Source organism: Empidonax traillii, unplaced genomic scaffold (genome assembly GCF_003031625.1).
Source record: "Empidonax traillii isolate 1590-97213 ecotype Southwest subspecies unplaced genomic scaffold, ASM303162v1 scaffold465:size698125, whole genome shotgun sequence".
In the NCBI taxonomy this organism is placed as follows: Eukaryota; Metazoa; Chordata; class Aves; order Passeriformes; family Tyrannidae; genus Empidonax; species Empidonax traillii.
In genome coordinates this window covers 168,315-192,347 of record NW_020955658.1, presented here as the reverse complement: position 1 = coordinate 192,347, position 24,033 = coordinate 168,315, and the positions used below count along the sequence as shown (strand labels likewise).

Below are 24,033 nucleotides of genomic sequence, written 5' to 3'. Positions count from 1 at the left end.
TCGTTTCCACTGCTTCTCCTAAAAGGGCATCCTTACAAACATTGAAGAAAACTGAAGTCTTTCCGTGTGAAAGCTAAAGGACATCTTAACAGCCACCCATCTTTGAGGTGATCCAGAGGCTGTGACTGAAGTTTCCTGCTTCTGGTGATGCCCAGCATTTGAATTCTTCCCCACAAAGGCAAGAGTGATGCCTCTTCTGCTATGGACCTACTTAAGGTGAAGCTTTAACACTCAAACAGTCTCTACTGGACAAAGACCTTAAGAGTTTATTGCTGCGAGCACTGCAGCAGGAAGCTGAGAGGCAGCTTTGCCTACCAGAACAAACACTACTCCTATTTATCCACTGAGCAACTTGAAGCAGCTGGAGTCGAGTTGCTTCATCTGTGCTTGTTTCCTCAGTCTGTAAAATGAAGCTTTTGTTCTCTCCTGGAGGACTTTAAGAACATCAGCATGGGCAGCACGTTGCTATCTAACACTAAACATAATCACTTGTAGCTGAAATTCCAATGACCATTTAGCTTGCCTTGGCCTTCCTGAGACTACATTTAAGGCATTGAAGTAGACAATCATTACTTTCACCGTGAAGGGCAGTTGAGCCTCGTGTTGTAAGAAGAGTGGAAAAAAATAAATTAGATACATCTTACAAATGAGCTTCCTTCCCTCTCCCCACCCCCCCCAACAAAGTGGACAAACCAGGAAGCTTTAACTGAAGAACCCGACTAGAAGAGCAGGGAGAACAAGAGTTTCAGGCGTGTTTACCATCTCCAGCTCCTCCACACGCAGCTGCTTGCGGCACTTCAGAGAGACCCTGTGCTCCTTGGCGTCCTGCAAAGTGTCATTGCGCACAGTTGTGCTCAGACAGATCACCACATCCACCCTGCACAAGAGAAAACAGCTCTTTACTCAGCCACCCTTCACTGAGCCAGCCCAGGTTGGTACTGGATCACCAACCAGAGAAGCCAACTGTGAGAATCCAAACACAATATAAAGCCCTTGTGAATCAGTGCTTGCTTCTGGCTGGGGTGCAGCTCTATTAGAGCAACTGAACCACAATTAAAACCTAAATCTGATGCTGTCTAATTGGAGCCTAGATCAAAAGACAGGAATATATTCCAAATCCCACCTCACCTCTGCCCAGCAAGACCTCGGCTCTTCAGTCACATCAGCACTTTGGAAAAGCTTTGCTTAAATCTCCGAAGGGGATGAAGGTGAATTCCTACCCAGCACTGCAAGCAGTCCTTTTGCACTATAGGAAGGGCACTGATATCATAAAATGCAAATAGTCTTGCTACCCACAAACAGGACCGACCTTGTGTGTAATTCAGCCTTACATCATTGCAGCAGGCCATTAAAAAAACCCTTACACTGACTGAATAAACCAGCTAAAACAAGTGGGATATTTTCCCTGCCCAGATCAGCAACTGGAACAACAGCAGTCTGCCTCTTATAAGATGAATCTAGCAAGGATATAAAACATTCTGGGACATGCAATCCACTAATTGTAATAATTAACTAATTTCACAGCAAGAGCAATAAAGAGGACAGGCTTGTATCCAGTAAGAAATCTGGAAGAAGCAGGCAATGCCTCTACCTTAAGCATCTGCAGAACACAGTCACTAAGGGAACAATCAGCCTTTAAAGGAAGTCCAGTGTTTTTTGACCTCTCATGAAACATCCTGTAACTTAATTACATATTTCTAGAATCAGATTGCTGTTTGGTCAGCATACATACTTTTTTTTGATGTTGGGGCAAAGTTTCAGCACATCCTCCTTGCAAGCCATTTTAAACTTGTATGAGAACCTAAAATCTTTCATTTGAACCTGCAAGAGAGAAATGGGGAGAAAAACAACTTTGGTCACCTGGAGTTTAAAAAAAAAACAAACTGAAACAAAAAAATGTTGCCCAAAAGAACACTTGCTGAATCACACAATCAGCAAATGCTTTTATTCACAGTTTGTTAATGTGGAAGCAAGTGGTGGTGCTGCACTGCTGAGGATGTTGGGACCCCCCTCTACCATATGCCAGGAAGGAAGGAGAATCTGAAATTAAATCATCTCCAGAAGTGATCATTTATGATCAGGCATGAAAGTACAACTGTCTGAATCCACAGGAGCTCTTTAAATACAGTGGGAAATCAATCTCAAAGAAGGAGGGGTTTCATAAATCAGCACCCTGAAAGAACAGAACAGGCTTCCACTGACAGAGGAAAGCACTGCTTACCAGCTGGAAATGAGTAACTCCAATTGCACATTTTTCATTCATTTCCTTCTGGTGTTTGTTCTGTATTAGACACTCCATCAGGTCCCCAGAATCAATCTGGTTATCTGCAACCTCCTGAAAAAGAGATGAAAGGCTTAAAAATGAGCTACTCCTACAAGTCACGGGTTTTATGCTCCTTTAGACAACTGTGCCAAGGACATAAGGAATTTACAGTGCCACTCTCCATGGTGAGCTTACTACTGACTGACCATTTTCATTGCTATTTAACTACTCCATCCTGGATCAGTGAAGTTATTTCAGCAATGCTGAGCAGCTGCACACAGTGAGTGGTTACACACACTGGCTGCAGGTAAAGGAGGAAGAAACAAGTCTAGTATTTAACTCACTGTAAACAGTGATTTTTGTAATTACAGGGCAATTTTTATGCTTAAACTCTATCTTTTATGCTGGGGCTCTGATAGCAGCAGAAGGATTAGGTGGAACTAAGAATTTTTATTTTGGAGTGATTTTTAAACCAAAGACTTTTGAAACTGGTTACCTCTGATTTTACTTTTGAAGTGTAGCAGGAATGACTACTAAAACCCTCTGATCTTTCCCACAAAGTGCTTTTTCCTCAAAGATGCACAGTTACAGAGTACTCACATGACAGAATGTCTGGATAATGGGCTCACATGCTCTCATCAGCAAGGCTTCAATTTGGATGTCCTGCAGAAAACATGCAATATTTCGTTTTCACCGTGAATGGACAAGAAAAAAAAGGCTGTGGAAAAAAACCCCTGTGATAAAAACTCAAACCCAATCCCAGATCACAGGGTTTTGAAAAATGCAACCCAGACAGCCTCAGCCTTCAGTTCTGCAAATCCCACGGTTCAATCTTACCAACAACGTGGCAAATGCAAGACAAACCTTCCACCTAAAGGGAAGAGCCTGATCCCCACAGAAACTCCTTTCTTGGATAATTCAGCCAGTTCCCTCCAAACTGGGTGCTACAGAACTAGAAATGACCTTACACCCAGGCAGAAGTTGAAGATTTATGACAGACATGAGCAAATAAAAGTTTCTAACCATTGTAAGGAAGATTTCCCTAGGGCACAATGTAAATTTTAAGTGATATGACAAACCATGTGGGGCATGACAGTCAAATATGCAGCTTCATAAAATAGTTTAAACTTCCAACCTCACTGAAAATCTCTACTGATCTACCTGGTGGTTATTTCTTGCAAAAATTTGGGATAGGGAGGGAAGCTGCAATACGGTACTCAAAACCACTTGCAAGCAAGACCAAAATCTGAAATCCCAACATGGATCTTGACTTGTATTAAAGGTACCTGGGTTACCTGTGTAAGAAATGTTAGCTTCAGTACCATAAGTGATCTTTTAAACAGGAGAAAGGCCCTCACCAACCAAAAATCCCGAACTGTTGCTCATTTCTCTTCTTCAAGAACCCCCCATGAAAACTTCCATTGTATGGGGTAAAAGGTTATGTTCTCTGATCCCAGAGCTGCATTTCTGCAGCTCCTCTAACCTCAGTTTTCTTCACCACCATCAAAAGGACATGCTTAACCAGACATGCTCAGCTCTTGCCTTCACCCCAGGCTGGAAAGCGCTCACCTCAGACTCCAGCTCAGTGAGGTTTCCCACTATGTCCCTGCAATCAGACACCAAGTCATCAAGATGGTCCTGAAGGCATTCCAGCTCCTGCAGGAACAGACATTTCAGTGTGTCATCCAAGGACCCAAGTTGAAATTTTGGGCTTAAAACACTGCTCTACGTGTGAAACTGCCCTCCTCTTGGTAAGGTCCTAAATCTCATTTAACCCTACTCTCTGCTGGCACTCCCACACACACACACACATAGCAGTGACTGAGAATGCTGGTCTAAGATGTTACCACTTGCTCTCAAAGGCTGCCATGATGTGCTTTCACTTCTGGAACACCACATTTAGTTTGCCCTTTGCATAACCTTAAGGAGAGGTTAATTACCCCAAACTGCAACCTGTGGTGGGCACTTCAAAAGGACAGTGGTGTATCATCTACATGTGCTGCTGAATGGCTCCTTCCCTACAGCCCTCCCAGGGCACAGCAATTTAACAGGAAAGTATTTGTTGAAACTTTTGTTAAGTAGCTGCAGATGTTAGTTCAGTTCTCTATAAACACAGGAAGCATGTCACTATTTGCCAAATGGAAATGGGATAAAGTTTATGTGGGAAATGTCAAGCTTGTAATAGAATATTACACGTAAGAGGTTGAGGGGGGTGGGGTTGCTTCATTACAATCCTTCTTGCTAATCTACCCCCTTCCCCTTCTCATTCCACTACACACTGGAACCCAGTGAAGCCACACAGTATGTGCAAAGCTTCTTTGTATCATCTCCACCTCTCAGTCTGCTGTAGATTCTCTTTCACACTGCACTAATTTTTAACACATTCTCTGCTGTAAAGAGGCAGCCCGCAACAAGATGTCCCTTTAAGCCCTTTTTGCCCTGCCCCACCCCTGCAGCTCTGCCACCAAAGCAGCAGTGATCCCGTGTACAGTACCTGCCCCGTCTCTGTTTTCTCACTGCACCACTTCCCCAGGTCAATCATGCACTTGTCCTGCAGGGCTGGGTCCAGTTTCACATCCATGGCTCGCTGGTGGAGGATCCTCTGCACCTCTGCTCGGCACTCCCGCGATAGCTGCAAGGAGGGCAGGGGCTGTTTAGGCACAGGGGCTCTCTGAATCCACACAGGGCAAAGAAGATGCTGTCAGGTGAAGTTCTGAGAGTGGCCACAAATGCCATCAGCAATCCCAGGAAGCGCAGGTCTACCAGGCCCCCCAAAAGCGATTTGGGCTCCCAAAGAGTTTGGAGCTCTGTCATTTACTTCGGACAGAGGCTCCTCTGATTCCACTAAAATTAAATTTTATACTCTGAAACCTTTACTTTGATTTTTGAAATGAGATAGCAGAGCAGGTCCCTAGGCTGTCTACAGCACCACCCCCCTTCACTCAAAGCTGCTGGAGAAGAAAGTCAAAATAGCTCATGCCCTCGATACCAAACGGGGAGCCCAGAATGAGGCAAACACAGTCCCAGCTGGAATTTCTGCTCAGCAATCCCCACTGCAGCACATCAGTCAGCACTTAAAAAGACAGGAAGAAACAAATTGTAGAAAACCAAGGAATACCGGGATGGTGCTTATCAGACCTAAAATGCACCAGCTGAAGCTTAAAACTTCAAACCTTTAAAAATCCAAACCACTGGAAGCTATGGAGCATTTTGTCAACAGCACTGGAAAGAAGTACAGGTCGAACCTCCCAAGAGTTTGCTCTCCAACACTAAATTTCAAAATGACAGCTGCTCCCTTAGCCTACTTTCCGCTAGAAAAACACATTTAAAACCCTTTTCTCTCTCTGATAGATTATTTGCAGGGTGGCTATTGATTTCTTTGGTCAGCACTAATATAAAATGGAATTAAAAAGTCTCAACTCAGCAGACTAAGAAACTGCATTAAATAAAAATTATTCCTAAAAGAGAGATGCTTTCAATCAATACTTGACCTCTGCCACAAAAGACCTTTTAAATCAAGCTGTGGAAATTAATTTTTAAGCCAGGCCACTGTGTAAACCCACCAAGTGCTAGAGGGGCTGTGTATACCACAGTGCCAGAAGAAATGCAAGTGAGTACCCAGCTGCTTTCAACTGAGTGCCCTGATAAAGGCACGAGAGGGCAGCACACTTGAAAAGAGCAGCTCTGAGAACTACAGATGGCATTATAGTGGATCTCCAGGCTGCAGGGCAGCAAGTCAGATCCCTACTGTCTTCTTTAAAGGCAGCACGAGCACATTTATCAGGACAGCATGCTCAAAGGACTGGAAGGATGTGTTTTATCAGTAGGAAGAATTTAATGGAGTATAATCTGAAGCTGTACACAAATCAAAACTTAATTAGAAACAGCCAAGGAAAGCTGAGCCTGAAACTCTTTTAGCATAAAACTAATTTTGCAGCTATGCTAGCTATCTGCAAGGAATCACATTCCTCTTTGGAAAGACATGGAGAAGGACCTGCACTGCATTTGAACAGATACTCAGGTCGGTGTCAGCACACAGTTCCCCCCAGTGGCCCGTGGCACATCCTGCTGGGCCAGAACAGCCACCTTCAGGGCACTCTTGAGGAGGAGTTGGGCACCCACAGCAGTGCCACTACCCCCTGTGGTAAATGCTTCTGCAGCAGCTTTCCCGAGTTCTGGCAGTTTTATCACAGCGTGTCCAACTTCAAACAACCCTCCCACCCCAGATCAAAGAGCAGCAAGCTGCACACCAGCACTCACCCTCCTCCCCTGCTCCTCTGTGCGATAGGCATGCCTGTACAAGCAGGAGAAAACAGCCCCTGGAGGCATCAGCTCGCTGGTCTCGTTCCAGCCGTGGGTATGGCACAGACGGGAGGCATCTCCCTGGCACTTGCGGTACAGGACCGTGTCCAGCCTGCAAACACAAGGGGCATCACTGGCACTGCCTTCAAACCTGGAAGGCTTTTCATATTCTGAAAGGCTTCTGAGGCAGAAAATCCACTCCGAGTCTCAGGCACCACCACCACGTCGCTCAGCAGCAGCGTCTGACCAACTGAACCAACAGGCAGAAAAATGCCCATCGCTCAGTTGGGAATCAGCTCCGTGGTCTTGCAAAAATAACACCGAAATCTTTAATTCCAGATGACACCTTCAACGCTTCTTGAAGCACCTCCCATTCTGTTGTGCAGCATACCAGCCAAATGCTGCCACGTGAGAAAAGAAATCATCTCCTTGATGTCCTAGAGCAGCAGAAAGGCAGGTACACACCACAGCTTGCTTGTCTAATATCTTGTGTGCACTCTCTGTACTGCTGCCATTCTGAAACACCACTTCCACAAAAATCTGAGCTGGATTAATTCTGTCTGCCCTGGAGTTGAGCCAACTGAAGACTCAGCATCTCTTGTTTTTGTACACAAGTGCAGATATCTTAGGATGGCAGTTAATTACATGAAAGGTAAGTAAGACATTGCTAACTTTCCAAAAAGGAAACCTGAGATTTCTACAAAACTACAGAAGACAAACATCAAGTGATGTCAGTGGAGGGGCACAGCAAATGCAACAGCTTTTAAAAGCCAGTTCTGGGGAACAGTGGTTAAACAAAGATGAGCTAATGCTGCCCAGCCTGCAATATAAATTTGAGTTATCTTTACTCCCAGTAAAATGCAAATACTCAGTCGTCCTGCTTTCAATCATTTAAGTTTGGCTCAAGCGATGAATTACCTGCTGGAAACACGGTACAGGCAGGAGAACTAACAATGAAGGGAAACAGGAAGGGGGAAAAATTAAGTGTTTTTGTGTACCTAGGGAGACAGTTATTGAGATGACTAAATAAACCACCACAGAGACATAAACTCTCTGGTTCACAAAGCCCCATGTATTTTAAAAGCAGAAGTTTCACAGAGAATGCCAACTCTTAACCACTGGCAATGCTGCACATAAAGAGATGACCTGCTATGAGTGCAGATTTTCCTGATGTTTGGTTCACACACCCCTCGCAGTAATCGAAGCCCAGGACTTCTTGCCTTACACTCTTTGTGGCCACTGAGAACAATTATTCAATGCCTTGCAGTAATCCCATTTAATGTACTCCACTTCCTCACCTCTCAATCTTCTTTAGAAGACAAGCCAAACACTTATTCCTTCCTCACTGGTCGTGTTTATCACATTTATATTCTCCTCATCTTAACCAGCACAGACACAAGGGGCTTTGTATTCATTTAAAACAAAGCACGGCCATCTCTGGATGAGAAAGCTGGAAAAGCAGTGCTCCAAAGGGTATTACATCTGTTCTACTGTAATCACACCCAGAGAATTTGAAAAAAAAGGCAGAAATGGAAGCAGGAAGTTTCTCACACAGCCTCCCTTTGTTATACTTGAAAGCTCTGTTTCCATAAGTCCCATATTGTAGCAATCAGAGCAGAGGCAAGTGGCTGCCACCTGCACAGAAAGTGACCTTCAACTTCAGTACAGCCAGGCAGACTTCTTTAAAGCTGCATCGAATTTCAGAGCCCAAACTTGAGCACTTTTCAGGGTTTCACCGTTTCTAAGAGAGTACCTGATTTAAGTGGCATCACACCTTTTCTAAGCAGCTTTTGCTTCTACTGTTCTCGACAGGCATTAGCACCCTACAGACCTGGCACGTTGAAAAAGCCTCTCTGAACACTCCTAAGTGGTGCTGCTTTACCAGGAACTGCTAATGCACACAAACACTGAACACGAACACCAAGTGAGCACAAATCTCATGTTACAGTACTCACTTCCAGTCACGAGATATAAAATACTGCAGCTCCAGGAGCCTGTGCTCACAGTCCTCTACCATCTTCTCAGTATACAAGTGCTCCATCAGGCAAGACAGAATCCTGCAAACAGAAAAGTTAGGCCAGAGACTGTTATAATCACGCTGGTTTGGGCAAATCAGTCTTTCCAATGAATCACAGATAAGATGTTCAAACACAGTGAAGATCTTTCTTTTCCTTCCAAAAGATTAGATCTAAACCAACTGTGTATCAGATTTGCACCCTTTTAAATTCCATTGTTTTAGTTATCTCAGCAAGTCTGACATACAACAATAATCTTCAGGAGCATTCTACAGAAAATCTGTCTCGGGGGAGAATTTATTCTCAGACTGAAGGCACCTGTCTCTGCACTATGGGCTTGCTCACCTGGCCTTTCCAGGCTCCTCACTTTGTCATACTGCTAAAGATTCCTGCAGTTAGGGAAGTGAGCACATCAAATATTACAGATATTACAAAATCTAAGTGCCTGAGATAGCCAAATCCTTCACCAGTGCTAAACCAGCCCCCTGACAAAAATACTTTACGAAAAACACGGCCTGCTTGTCCAGCAAGAAGGGACACAGAGCTCAGTTCACACCTGCAGCCCTGCAGGAACTGCCACTCTGGATTCCTTTATTTCTGGGCAGGTTTTAGTCCTGCTGCTGAGCCACACAGTCAGTACCCAGTGGCAGGACTCACATGGGGTCTCCGGAGCGGATGTGCTTGCAGGCTGTCTGGATCACCGACTCGCAGGCCTCGTTGAGCGCGCGGTCGATGCGGTAATCGGCACCGGGGTCCGTCTCCTGGATCAGCGTCTGGAGCTGCAGGAAAGAAATTGCGGACAGGAGGACAAACGTTAACAACCTCAATTCCAGCCTCTCAGTGTGGCAATTCTATGCCAGCAGCAACGCCACCACGAACGGCCTCTGCCCTGCAGTGTTTGATTTTAAGTGCCTGTGCTGTCAACTCAGTCTCCAGACATGGGAGCCCAGCATGAGGGCATTAGGAAGTAGCCCAGGAGCTTTGGATGAGACCAGTCACACACTGAAGGTCAACTGTGAAGCTGGACCACTTATGTAGTAATTTACAGAACTGAGCTGGTAACATTTGCATACTGTTATTTCTGATCCATCTTAGTCTTTGGTGGCAACCTCATTCCATAAGGCTGAGGATACCAGGCATGCAGATTTGTCATATTTTCATGAAGGCTATTTCCAACTGAAACCCAAATCAATGCTCAAAGACCAGTTGACCAACTACAAATGAAACTTAAAACAATTTTTTGAATTGCCTGGAGAGGACACAAAGGTTTTATTGCAATACAAGATAAAATGTCCTGTTCTGCTGCCCCGTGAAGAATCCTTGATTTCCTCAGGGATGCCTGCTCTTTTATTTATTTATATATACATGTATATATATATATATTCCACCACTCCCTTTATGACTTCAAAATACTTTCAGCTGTCATAGGTAAATACAGTATGAACAGTTCCATCAAGTCTTTTCTTCTTGTGAAAATGTTATTCTGACAAAAGCTCCAGAAAAAGAATTTTCTCTTATTAATAAGGAAACACCATGTAGCATGTTTAGCACTAAGTTTCAAAATCAGATCCAGAAACAGTCAATGGCATCTGAACATAAATTTGGGAGGAGTTTGCTGGGCCAGGGGATGGGAATTTGGATAAATCCCAATTAATCAGTAGTTTCTGGACTCTAACTCAGCCCCACTTCATTTTCCATCAACCTGTGAATTCCCCAAGACTGTCTGACAGCAGACTGGTATCATCATTTGACAGGCAAACATTTTTAGCTGACAGATTTGGAGGGGAAAGGGAAAAAAAAAGGCAGAGAGGTTGCTTAGAAGGCAACTGCACACCGACATCAAATGGTCTGTGCTGTTAACATCTTGACACTTGCTTAATGATTTTTGTCACTGGCCCCCAGCCCAACTAAATCAAAAGCACAGTCACAATTTTATCCTCCACCTTTCAAAGTCTACACCTAAACACCATCCAGGAAACTCTCAGGGGCAAAGCCCTAACATCACAAAACACAGGGAAGAAAAAAAAGCATCAGAGAACTGGAGAAAATACCAGCTAGCACTACTTATCCAATAGGAAACTTATAATCATCAGGCCAGACCACAGATTGCCTGGGAGGAAAGCAGAATTTCCTGCAACTTGCCCTTAATTATGCCCAGCCTCAGCTTCTAAGGGATGCAGGCATATCAGAAGAGCACTGCCTATCCAAAATTCTTGGGATATTTTCACTAAAAAATAAAAATAAAAATAATAAATAAACATCTTATAGTGGTCCAATAAAAGCCAATACGAGATCCAGTTCCTAACAGGGATCAGCAGAAGTGAGAAGTGACATGTTCTTTACAAACTTTGCAAGAGTCACTGCAAGGAGGAGAAGAATGTTGTGGTTCTGCTGGTGCACACTCACACAGCCTGCATGGACGGGCAATACTCTGGATATAAAGTGCTGGCATCCCTTTGTGTCAGATGTTTATGTATTAAAAAGATTCCAGTTTGATCAGTGGAATTGGTGCCTCAAGGAAAATTGGGTGAATAGAACCACAAACCCAACACTTTCTTAGACACACAGGGCATTATGTAGGCAGGATTCTTCCTCAGATCTCAGTTTAATTGGTATTTTTGTTGCTATCAAGAGGCCAAAACCCACTGGGTACAAGAGCTTGGAAGCAGCAAAGCACCTCCTTGTCCTTCCACCCTGTTATGGGAACTACTGCAGAATTCACTGTCTCAGTTCTCAACCACATGCAAGATGTGCAGCACCAAGCCAGCTGCCCTGACTGCAGGGAAGAAGGAATAATTTGGCACAGTGATAAAAGTGAAGGTTGTAAAGGATTTTCCTTCCTCCCAGAACAAACCCCTGCAGCTGAAGAAAAGGAGCTGGATGAACTTGACAGTCCTCTGGACTTTTATCCTGATACAGCTCAACTAAGAATGAACTATCAGCTGTATTAGAAACTGAAAACAAAAAAACATATGCCCTTTAAGGAGGGATTATAATTTTACACACTCAAGGGACTGAACAGAAAAAAAAAACAAAGATGAGACCAGGGCACCATTGAAGCCATATGTTTGAAAAACAATTTGTCAACAGCTCTAGTATAAAATATCCCTTCCACTAAGCAACACCACAGGTGCTAGACATTGCCAGTACAGCTGGAGAGCTGATGCTCACAATTAAGTGACACTTTATGTGCTGTCTGAAGACTTAGTGAATCGCAGACCCGCCCTCCCCACGTGGAGGATCCCTAAAAATCGCAGTGTGGCAAGACAGGCTGAGCACACACTCAGTTCTTTTTCTAACTTGGGCTGAACCACTTATGCTGCACGGAAAGCCATTGTTCTTCCCACCATTCACAGGACACAATGGCATTTTGGCAAGTTGACTGACCAAAACCGAGGCAAAAGCCCCACACAGCTGAGACATTTGGGACAGATTTGCTCCTTGCACAACAGCACAGGTAAGTGTGAACAGTAACTCCTGTATGCAAGATCACTCTGGCTGAGGTGTCTCACAAGAGATGGAACTTCTCAGACCTAAACACTGGGCTTTGGGAATGTCTGGGAATGCATTTCATTGACAGCTTTAAATACAAATGCTCACTCATATTCTACCTGCAGGAAAGGGTAAGAGCAGATGCTCCTGTAGGAAAATAAAATCACGGAGGTTCTTTGGTTGTGTGTTGTTGTTTTAGGATTCTTGATGCTGTTTTTGGCAGATAGGCAAACATCTTCCTAAGGCAGGCCGAATCAGAGTAAACCTTCACAGACACAACAGGAAAACCAGATCCAAATTAGATGATAACTCCCAGTTTCCTCGGCCAAACTGTCCAGGCAGGTGTGTCTGGTCACAGAGCTTCTCTGAGGAAGAATTTCAGCACAAGACCTATTGCTTTGAGGCAGCCAAGAAATCAAGGAGCTGCTTTAGCATTCCCTAATGGTGCTGCTAAAATCATGGAGACATGAGCTTCTGACTGTGTGGGGAAGACATCTGGAGATGGACCCAAAGCACTGCAGCCAGCTTGGCGGGGACCCCCCCAGAGCATCCTTGCTGTTCTACTCTGTTCCTGCAGGTGGAAATGCAGAGGTGCCACAGACCAGCACTGCCACCACCACCAACCACAGCAGAACCATGTCAGAGGTGCTCTCTAGGTACCCAAAAGGAACCCTGAAAGGATGGATGTCTAACCTGCCATCTTCAGGGCCTGTCACATGACAAGGAGCCTACTGCACAAGTCCCACAGTATCTGCAAGGGTTTCAGGCAGTAATAGTCTCTTCCTTGAAAAGCTAATTTGAAAGGTAAAAGTAGGAAGCTGATTCTAACACAATAAATCAAAACAGAACAAAGCCACTGACAGCTGAGACAACCCTTACCATTCAAATACAAGGATAACAATAAATTATTTAGTACTTCAGAAGTTGTCAGCTGTTTTATAACAGCACCATGCCAGTCTTCAGGAACTCAGATCGTTGGAATGTTTATCACATTCTTGCAATAATCTATTTCCTCTTGCCCATAAGAACAAGGACAAGCTAATTGTATTTTATAAAATCAACACTTAATTTGCTCCTGCTGTGTTTTGCAGAGAACAGAACACATTTAACTTGAAGGGGAGTCATGGACAAATCTTATTGCATCAACTTACTGTACAAAAATTAAGCAGTATCTCAAGCATAAGAGAAGTGTAAAACCCCCAAACCTGCTATAGATTTCTACAGATATTTTTCTCCAAAAGTTTGAAATCTCGTATCATTTTGGGGGGTCTCCTGTCTTGACTTAGGAGTTGTTCCTAACTCACCCTTCATGATCTGGAAGTTGTTCTCAAGATGAACTGATCTGATGACAATTTGCAAATAATCAGGTTCGGAGGCAGCAGATTCATTTTCACATTTGAACAGAAACAAATAGTCGTTTTTTTCCCCACAAAGGCTGCAAAGCACAAGTCACACACCGCAGCTCCCCGCAGAAATGACTCAAACTGCGCAGCTGCTGCACCAGCACACCTGGTGTTTGTGCAGAGATGAGCTTCATCACCAAACACTTATGAAAACTGAACAGATATTAATTTACCTGTGATAATATGCACAAACTGGCACCACTTGGGGCTCAGGCTTTAAGCTCTTGGTTCCACATACTGCAGGAAGTCAAAGTCATACATGTCCCCAAACTCCTGCATCAGTCCTAACACTCCCTCACCAGGTTTTGTCATTGATGTCACTTTTCTGGGCTCACAGGTCATGAAAAGCAAGTATTAAGTACAAAAATGTAACGTATTCAAAAGCACTAACAAGTTTGGACAAAAATTAAATTATTGTTTTCAATGTAAAAACCCACCAAACAAGATGTATCTGGACTAAAATGAAAAGGCAAAAAGAATTATCCCAATTTACAAAGGTATTTTGGAGAAAAACTGCATTTACTTCAGTGGCTGCAACTACACCAGCATGCAGCAACTCTCTGTCCCTGAAGTTCCGTTTCCATCATTTAAGTTGAATGAAATACAAATAAAACTGAGTGGGAAGGTGCTTCGAGGAGGTTTTGTGCATTTCCAAGGACAGGGCATAGGGGGGAAAGTGGAGAGGGAATATTTTAAAATTACAAAAAGCAAGTTTCCCTACATCTTGCACCCAGGAGAGAATTTAACGACTTGAAAGCTGGTGGGAGAAGAACTACGGGAGACCCAGTACAAAATCCAGAGCAAGACAATCCAAAATGTACTTTTCTCAGGGGGGAAAAGCCCCACCATTACCACCAGTGTGCTGCGAGATACCAAGTTACACTTCATACCACGAGCAATTTACGACTGCCTCCAGCATTCCCCAGCAGAACCTCCATCACCAGCAACAACAGACACACCAGAGCAAACCACAGGGGAAGTGACAGAAGAGCCTCTTACTGCCTGCTGACAGTTGAGCCCCACGTTGCCCTTCTCTCCCCGCACGACCTTCATGAGGCAGTGCAGGGTGCGGCCCTTGCGGTGCAGGCCCGAGCAGTGGTGCTCGATCTCCCCTCGGCAGCTCAGGATGATCTCCGGGCTCAGAGAGAAGTCTTCCATCAGCATGCGCCGGTAATCCAGCATCTCGCCCTGGCACTCGCTGCTCACTTGTCGACCTGAGCCAAGAGAACAACGATGTGGTTTAGTTTCAGTGCTTGGCAGAGCCCTTCTTGACCTGAGCTGCTGCTGTGTGGGAAGAGCAGGGACAAGGTCCACGCTCTGAACGACGCCAGACTGCAACCAGTGTGCTGGCCATCAAACCAGGGCTGTGGTAGCTCCTGTCACTTAAATGAACCTGTAAAATACAGCCAGGCTAAGCATTCAACATGCTTTTTAAAAAAGGATTCCCTGAAAGATTAAGAGAACCTTATTTTGGATTTCACAGTACAGGAGTTGTTCTGAAGAACACCTGAGAGCGCTCGGTGGGTCTGCAGTTCTGCAGCACAAACAGCTTTACCCCATATGCTCAAGGGCTCATTTTTCCACAGTGTGAGTCTCCTCTGGTTGTTCACCAGTTTGATATGTAACTGGGGGAGGAATTTGTCAGGACAGCAGGTTAAAGGTTTTCTCTGAGGAAAAGGTTTTCTAGAGCAGCAGCACATAAATGCTCAGGAAGCCAAAAACCAGCCTAGAACAAGAGCATGCGTGGAGTGTCTAATAAACCACTGCAGCTACACAGAAACCTAGCTGTAGTAAATGCTTGGATCTGCTGTAAGCTTTCCTGCAGTCCCCATGTAGACAGTTAGGGTTGGTGTTTTTTTAATCAAAGACACCCAGCACGCCAAGGGAAAAACAAGCAGTTCTCCAGTGCAGATCCAGAGGATTGATGTAACACATCATTTCACAGGTTATGGCAACTTCACAGAGAACCTTTAGCATGGTCCCGCTGCATTCAGCCCTTTAATGCCTTTGGGACAGCAGCTGGTGTTAGGGCATGTCCAGCTTACGCTAATTTAAATGAATAAAAATAATATTCTCATGTTTACCTTCTTTTATTTAGAAAAAAATAGAGTTAGAGAAATTAAGGCATTTACCCAAGCCCCTGAACTGCAAGGAAAGACATCATTTACAGGAGGCAGAGGACTGAGTATCCCTGGCTTTCCCTGAGCGAGGATAAACAGGTTCTCTATGCTGTGTTTTAACCTTGTAGCATATTTAATGCTCACTACACAAAGGAGGAAAAGAGCTGCTTGACTTCACAGTGAATAGAAGGATTTGCAACTACACATCAGCAGTCCAAGTGGGATTTGGTATTTTGCATTTTAAACTTCTTGTCTACACAATAGGAGACAGCAGCAGAGGTTTACTCAGCCATTCTCCTCAACAACACAACAGAGAGTGGGGAAAGCATCACGATGTGGAAACCTGCCTCTGAACCAAAGCCTGGAAAAAGGTGCTTGGAGAAAGAGACTGTCAATTAACGCTGAAGGTGAAGAAACTTTTAAAATCGTGGTCCCAGCGAGCCTTTAGCTGCACTCACCTCTGTGCACTGCAGATTCCAAGCACATCAGCAGGTAGGACAGCCGGGCTTCCCGGGAGCGGGGAAGGTTCTCCACATTGCACCGGTATTTCTTCAGGTCACTCTTACAGGACTTGGCCAGCGAGTAACTCACTTTGTAGTCCTGGGCAATCAGCTTCTGGCGGGTGGTGAGGGCATCACGGCACTGCAGGGGGACACAGGTAGGTGATGGAATCAGCTTCTGTGTGCTGGTGGCACGGAGCTGGCCCTGCTGCTTTCAAGTTTTCCAAGTTGCATTTCAAAAAAAAACAACTCGTGCTTTCAAATTCATGTGTTTAAGCCGGACTGCAGTTAAATTGCATTTGTCTCATAGAAACCACACAGTTAACAATGCCCACTGAGGTCAACAGATCAAGGGTTTCAAAGGCAGCAGCTCTCTGCAGAGCACTTCTCAAAACTGCACATTCATCCAGCTCTTTGTGAAGAGCTGTGGCTGAGAGTGTGACTCATTCCCGGTAACTAGGATCGGTTGCTGACATTTATCCCAGCTGTGGTACATGTTCACCCCATGCCCTCAAGAAATAACTTTTTCCAGTCACATTTTCAAAATAGTGTGTTCCTCGGATTTGTTCTGCAACGCACTGAGCAGATGACAGCAGATAAAACGGTCTAACCGTGGGAATTTCGAGCCATTTTCCACAACTGGTGAGGTTCACGAGGGTGCACTGTGGCCAAACCCAAAGCCAGCAGCTGCACGACCAACCCTCTAAATTTCATCCAAAAAAGGGCCTGTAAAAACACTGCTACACTTCGCAGCTTTTGGTTTAAATTATACGAAAATTAAATCTGAGGGTGGCAGGAAATTCAGAATAGCTCAGTCAATTTGTCCACTCTCAGCCTATTTGAAAGGAAGGGGAACAGTGCACAAATAAGGTAAGGGAAACAGGAAATTAGTCTGATCCCTCTAGGACTCTGAACCGGGCTCCTTCAGTGGATCTTCTTTGGGAAGATCTTTACAGACATCCATCTTCATATTGTTTCAGACAGTTTATATATAATTCCATAAAATCCAAAACACTACGATGCTGCTTCCAAAAATCACTGAAGGCATTGCTGCCTTCCCAAATCTGTCCCTAGACAAATACAAACTATTTTCAGGACTGGCTGTCCAGAAAAACATTTTTTTTTTGCTGTTGTTGCAAAACACATCTTCAGGAAAATCACAAGGAAAACTTCAGGAACTGAGCTATGCATCTTTCCCAGAGGATGTGCTACTTGAAAACAGTAGAACAATGACACAAATGCAGCTTCATGTGCTGAGGAACTCGGGCATTTTGTTTCTAATCTGTGCATTAGGACAGCGTTTACCCAGGGCTCACCCCAGCACGATGTGACTGCTACTTTAAACACTCCATCACAGTGCTCCCACTTGAGCTGCATGTCTGCCTCCCAAATTACCCACCCAAAGCTTTGATTTATTTAAATCCTTAACTTTAAAGGCTGAAACTTGACACACAAAAATATCAAAGTAAAAGAATTTGTTAAAGCGGCCAATTATCCGACCACGTAGACGACGGATTTTCCTCAACGCTGGAAAAGAATAATGCAGCCTGGACTGAGGAATGATCCGATGATTCCTGCAGTAAAGATTTGTCTCAGTAGGATACCTACCTTTTCACTCATTGATTCTTCAAACTTGTGATTAAAGAGGCACTTGTAGACCCGGCCTTCCCCAGCCTGAGTCTGTGGAACAGAACAGAACCATTTACAGTTAATATTAAGACCTGCAATGCTTAATGAGAGGGCTGAACTACACCTAAGGGCTTCTTTTTTTTTTTTTTTTTTTGAACTAGTAACATATTAGAAAGTTAATATTTCAAATGACAGCAATACCTTCTATGCAATGAAAATCTTTAAAATTTTATTGCATTTAAAAAAATCTAGTCGTGCTCATCACCCTGTTAGTGTGAAGACTCTCAGCTGGCACAAGCTACTCCAGACTGAACGATGCAGCTTTCCAGCTCATGGCCCCAAGGAGAAGCAGTGCTACAGTAAGGGCAGACCAGGCTTACCTTGTGCAGCAAACAGCTCACAGCTGCAGAAAGGAGAGGTCACCCACCTCCACTGCCTCCTCCCCACTGCCTGCCACGCCAGCTCTGATGCTCATCTGATGCTCTGATGCTCATTTACAACAATTCAGTTCATTAACGCCCCGGAAATAAGGCCTGTTTGTTGGGTGAGTGCATTTAATACTGGATTTACTGCAAAATGACAGCTACAAGGTGTCTATCTGCAATATTATGCACCCCCACTCAGGCTCCAATCTAGTGTCTCACTGCTGTTCCAGCAGAGGTTTGTGGGTTTGTTTGCATGGATTGCTGCAGAGACAAGGCACGAGCACAGCACTCACGTTCTCACAGAACCGCTCCCGGTCGTCTCGGCACGCGAAGTACAGGTGCCGGTCCAAGTGGAAATCATCCGAGGAGAGCTCAGCAACACGGAGAATTGCCTTCTTACACTGATCAGAAACCTGAATTCGAGGATCAGTCTCCTCTGCCTCCTTCACCAGGCCTTTTTCCAGGCATGCCACCACCTCTCCTTGTGAGTGAGCATCCTATGGGAGAAGGAGGAGACAATGCCTGTAAACAGCCATTTACATAATCAAGTGATCTGTGATTCTGGCAAAGAACCATATTAATTAAGCAACACTGTCTACATATAGACTTCCAAAAGTTCAGCCTAAACCACATTCACATTCAGAGGAGGCAACAGTTAATATCTGTACTAACCACACTTTATACACCACCATCCTGCTGATGGTCACCATGAAATCCCCCCTCCAATGCTGTGGGCTTGTTTTAATGTGACTTAATGAGATTATCACTACTTAGTCACACTGCTCAGAGCAGTTTACCAAAACAGCCAAATTATCTTTAATCTGACACAGCTCTCTTGGCACCATAGCAACAGCAAGCAACAGCATCACATTAAGAACATACTTGGGAGAGAAAAATCATAGTTCTGCCACGCCGAGACAAGCCTTCAGCTCGAGTGGGGAAAATTCGTGATGCTAAAAAGGCCACAAAGGAGCTCTGACCAATGCAGGCTTCTCAGTGCTAATTCCTCCATTAGGAGAATAAAAAATTGCAAAGCATTCAAGGGTAAATGAAGTCTTGGACAAAGCAGTTCTGGCCCAATGCTGTGCACCACATATCCACTGTCCCACAGGCCTGGACACAACTCTGGACTATGAGCAGCGACTGTCAACAAACACAGAGAGCCTGTGCTTTGTCTGAAAGCCTGGAAGAAGCTGGGCAAAGCTCCATTTAGTTTCCTACGTCCTTTCTACGTGTTTAGAAAGAGAACCATTGCTCCCTCTATACCTCTGCAGAAGGTCTGGTTCCCCTAACAAACATGAATTCTTCTCAAGGCTTTCTGCAAGTTTTTCCTGTGAAGGCCACCTTAATTTACGCTGCTCTGCTTATCCTACCTGGAGTATGCAACAAGGCCTGCATATTCACATTCAGCTGAATCACCCAGCCTGGCATTTGCAGTCCCCGTTTCAGAGCCATCCCTTCAGCTCGCTCTGTCAAGCAGATCCATCCACACTGCTGTTGCAGGAGCATGAGTAAGAGAGCAGTCTCCATAAAACACGACCACAACTACTCAAAGCCACACAAACTCTTCCAAATCTTTTTGTTCTGACGTGTCTCCTCAGCAGGCAGCCTTTGATTCATGCCTTAGCTGTGCTACACTTGGAGCACAGGCAGAATCGGCCAATTACGAAGTTGTAAACACAACTTTGATATAAAATCAGTTTAAAAGGGCTAAAAGCAGTTTTTCCCTTTAAAAAAAAAAAAAAAAAAAAAAGAGGGGGAAAAAACCCCAAAATCCCACAAACCCCAAAGTTCCTTATTTTGGTTTGCTCTTTTCTTTGAGTGGGAACTGGCCAACTCTGTATGCTGGCCAGATATCAGCACCTCTGAAGAAATATAATTATATATCAACAGACCCCCTAGGACTGAGCCCAAAATCTGGGTTCTGAGCAATACCAGTTAGCAGCACCACTGCCACGTAACTAAATTGCCATTTATCCACACTGGAAGTTGTGCTGAGTCGCTGGAGCCAGAGCAGCCAGGCCGTGGAAAACCATCCAGCAGATCTACCAGGAGTTTCAATTCAGCGTTCCCAGACACCAGGGATGCTGGGATGGCTCTTGGATTAGCCAATTCCCAGGAGTACAGGTGAAAGTACACTGTATAATGCTACCCATACACTGCTATACCACTACACTGAGCAAACAAAGACTGAGCTGAACGTTATCAGCTCTTCCCGTGCAAACTCAATCCCCCCGTGTCCAGCACTTCTGTGAAACTAAGGAAGGAGAGCAACTGTACTCAAAGCACTCAGGGATCACAAAAAACCACAAACAACAAGAAAACAGTGGTGTCCTAAGGTGCTTTCTTTAGGAAAAGCACTGTTATCTGTTACAGCTGTGCAGTGGACACTGATGGAGCTTTCATGATGGCAAAGAATCAGCTACAGCTCAGACACCAAGGTTAAACAGCACCCCAGCAACTACACACCATCCACTAGCTTAACACAACCCTGGCCATCACCAGGACTGGGAAAGCAGCTCATTCCAACAAACAAGCCAAAGAAGAAAAGCTCCGCTGCAATTACCAATTTCCATTTCAAATTAGGTCCCTACTGCATGAAGACAAAGCAACTTTTAAACACCAGGAGCCCAAATTCGCCATAAAGCACTACTGCCAACTGGAAAGCTGACTGAAACTACTATTAAATGTTTCTCCACTAACTGGAGGAAAATAAAAACAAACTCCTCCCCCAAACACCTCCACAGCACAGGCAGATATGTTAGAAAAGTCAGTGCTTTCAAATGACACATCTAATGACACATCCACAGCCTTTCTGATACAGAAGGCAAAATGAAGTCTACGGTCAGATCAAGACTTCCAGGCTGAACTTTAAAGCTCTTATAGTGCAGAAACCCAACTAGAAATGTGGAAAAGAAAGCACAGAAAGCACCACATCAGAAGCAACAAACGCAGCAGGGTTTCAATTAGAAAGCAGAAAGCAAGATGAAAGAAAAAGGGGAAGTATAGAAAAGGAACATGGTTAGCCAGCAGAGGGGCTTTCAAGAGGCAATGCAATTCCAGAATACCAACTTAAGTGCCTTCCACAGTTAAAAATGCCAGTTTATCCCAGCTATTCTGATGAAGCTATCATTCTGCAATCTACTAGCTGCCTGATCTGGATGGAGTTCATGGTCCAGCTGTGCTTATTTCCATAAAAAAAGAGAGAGAGATGAATCTCTTCCCCCATCTTCCTCCTCAGGTGTCCAGGTGCTAGTTCTTAAATTCACAGTTACCTTCAGTCACACAAAAGGGTAATGACTGTTTCTCTACAGGTAACTCTCAGAAGCTAAAGAATGGAAATAAAACCAGAACTAGCATCTGACGGGAGTAAATTAGATTTCTCCAAAGCAGCAAAGGGATAGAACAGAACACCAACAAAAGAAATGCTTGCAGAGCCATTTATAGCTGTTTCCATAGCAGTATGGAATACTTCAATTGCTCTGAGTGCCAAAGATGACAGCATAACAAAAGATCCACGACAGGCTGCGATGCTTTCACAGGCCAAGGCACATGTCCTGGGTTGGGTACCAAGAAAGAGAGAACCACGCACAAAACCCCCACAGAAGTTTGGTTGGTGATCCCTTAGCCAGCCCACAGGAACTTGGTGACCCCAAGTTTGCATTCATTTCCCTCTCCCTGATGGTTTGTGGCCTCACCCAGCCCAGCCCAGCCCAGCTCCCCCTTCACCCCGGTAAGCCAGACCAACACAGAGGGCTGAGCACCCTTCCACACACAAACCTGCCCACAGCAGTTCACTTCTACCGTGGGAGGCTTGGCTTATGCTCACAAAACCCCCTCTGCTGTGTCCCTTCAGTGCCACCACAAGTTATTTTAGGTTATTTCAGTTTGGTGAGGCCACAGGAAATACGCAGGCCTGACACCCAGGATTCCTGTATTACACTTCTGATTCTATACTGATTGTTAAAAGCAGTTTCTCATTCCATGAGGTCCTTCTCCTTTAGAAGAGAACCTTTACTTAATGGAAAAAAGCAAGTTACTCAGCTGTTACCAGCCTGAACCTGTGGTGCCTCCAAGTTCCTCCTGCTTCTGTGGTTGCTTTTGTTCTGGTTTCCAGAAATAGGTTCTTACTTTTGTGCTTTCTGTGGTTCACCTAAGTCTTCTGGAATACACCAGCCCTTCAATTTAACACACTATGGGTGTGAAGATGCTTACAGCAGTGAATATCTCAAACAACCAGGAAAGCTTTTTTTTTTTTAAACCAAAAAAACGTGCATCTTTTGTTATATACCCCCTCATTAACAACTCATCTAACAGACTAATTGTTGCAAGCTTAAGAGGCATAATTTCAAAAGCACTGTAAAAAGCTGATAGGATAATTTTAACTCTATCCCTCAACATTAAAACTTATCATAGAAGAAGTCACTCATTCCTGCAGCACTACATAATTGCTGCCTGCATTAGCTATGCTGAAGCAGACAGGGAAAGACAGTCCCTTGAAAATAACCCCACATGCAGTCACTGCAAACTGTTCTTTGCATCAGCCTCTGCTAAAGTCTCACATGGCAGAAGAACACAGATTCAGTACAGCCAGGACAATACTGATAAGTCTGCACTCCTAAAATGTGCCACAGGGTACCCTGTGCCCTTCAACTGCTTTTGGGTGGGCAGGGGAAAGGAGAAGCAAACAGATCAAAGCTCTTGATCCAGCCTATCAACCACAGCTGGAGAAAACAGAAAGGGTTATAGCACAGGTCTCATCACCCTGATAACCCTCCTGCCAGACCCCACCAGACTGGGAAATAAGCCAAGCAATAGACCTGCTTAAATCCATTGTTTGGATTCATGGTACTGAGTCAAGCAGGAGAGAGCGTCATCAGAAAGACAAGTACCTGCCAGATCACCTGTAGCCAGTGTGGAAAGACAAATGAAAATCTCTGAACAGCAGTTCCTCACACAGGAACCAATGTATTTATTAAAAAGGAGCTGCAAAGAACCAGGACGTCACACTTTTCAGACAGATGAGACACACCACACGTTTCCTCAGCTGCAAGTGAGACAGGATACACTATTGCAGAGCCCCCACCATCAGTTTCCTTGAGTGAACGACTTTTACAAGCCTATTGACAATCTACATGTTCTCTGGATACCTTTTCTCCAGGTCGAATGCTGCCACATTTCAGGAGATTGATGTCAGCCTTGCAGTCATCCATGAAGCCGCAGATCAGCCGATAATCGCTGAAGATAATGGCTGTCATTTTAGTGATGTACTGATGGCACTGGTACTCAGTGATGTTCCCTCTGTGATCCACCAAACATGATACCAAGAAGCCTTTACCAACTGGTTCATCTGCACACTCCTTTATCTGTTAAAAAAAAAAAAAAGGGGGGGGAATAAAATTACAGTGGCTGCAGCTACTGAATTTAACCTTATTAAAAAAAAAATCCTCAAAGGAACTTGCATCTGTAGCTTCAAAATCTGCTAGCAAAGAAACCCTCTAGGCTTCAGTTTGATTTTCAGTAAGTCAGAACACTTGAAAATATTTCAGAAAAGAGAAATCTCCTGTGTGCTAACATCTGAAAAAAGGCAAACACAGCGACCTTGAGGATTATAAACTCTGTTGCTCAGTAATCATCTTTCATAATTACATTGAACCCCTGCAATCAAGAAGACTTGTCGAAAAAACGCTAGTTTGACAAACCTTTATTTAGAAAACCGAGCATATTACAACATCACTAAATCATACGTGGACCCCTATTAGCCACCTGAACTCACACAGTGTAAGATTTTGGCTAGAGGTGAGAGGTGAGACTGATTCAAAAGTCAATACTATTTACTGAATGGTTTATAACTTGCTGGGAGCCAAAAATTACTATTAAGGAA

General features: G+C 44.3%; 1 protein-coding gene across 1 annotated transcript in view; it reads right to left on the bottom strand.

Moving 5' to 3' along the window:
• The window catches only part of GLG1 (golgi glycoprotein 1), a 71,374-nt gene that overhangs the window by 7,947 nt on the left and 39,394 nt on the right, over window positions 1-24,033 (bottom strand). The window contains exons 4-17 of the mRNA XM_027895740.1: window positions 23,300-23,515; window positions 18,443-18,646; window positions 17,704-17,775; window positions 16,054-16,237; window positions 14,475-14,689; window positions 9,238-9,359; window positions 8,521-8,622; window positions 6,524-6,677; window positions 4,758-4,895; window positions 3,833-3,919; window positions 2,864-2,926; window positions 2,222-2,335; window positions 1,733-1,821; window positions 760-877 (exon numbers count right to left, since the gene is read on the bottom strand). Coding sequence (XP_027751541.1) covers window positions 760-877; window positions 1,733-1,821; window positions 2,222-2,335; window positions 2,864-2,926; window positions 3,833-3,919; window positions 4,758-4,895; window positions 6,524-6,677; window positions 8,521-8,622; window positions 9,238-9,359; window positions 14,475-14,689; window positions 16,054-16,237; window positions 17,704-17,775; window positions 18,443-18,646; window positions 23,300-23,515 — 1,878 coding nt within the window. The remainder of the gene's footprint in view (window positions 1-759; window positions 878-1,732; window positions 1,822-2,221; window positions 2,336-2,863; window positions 2,927-3,832; window positions 3,920-4,757; window positions 4,896-6,523; window positions 6,678-8,520; window positions 8,623-9,237; window positions 9,360-14,474; window positions 14,690-16,053; window positions 16,238-17,703; window positions 17,776-18,442; window positions 18,647-23,299; window positions 23,516-24,033) is intronic.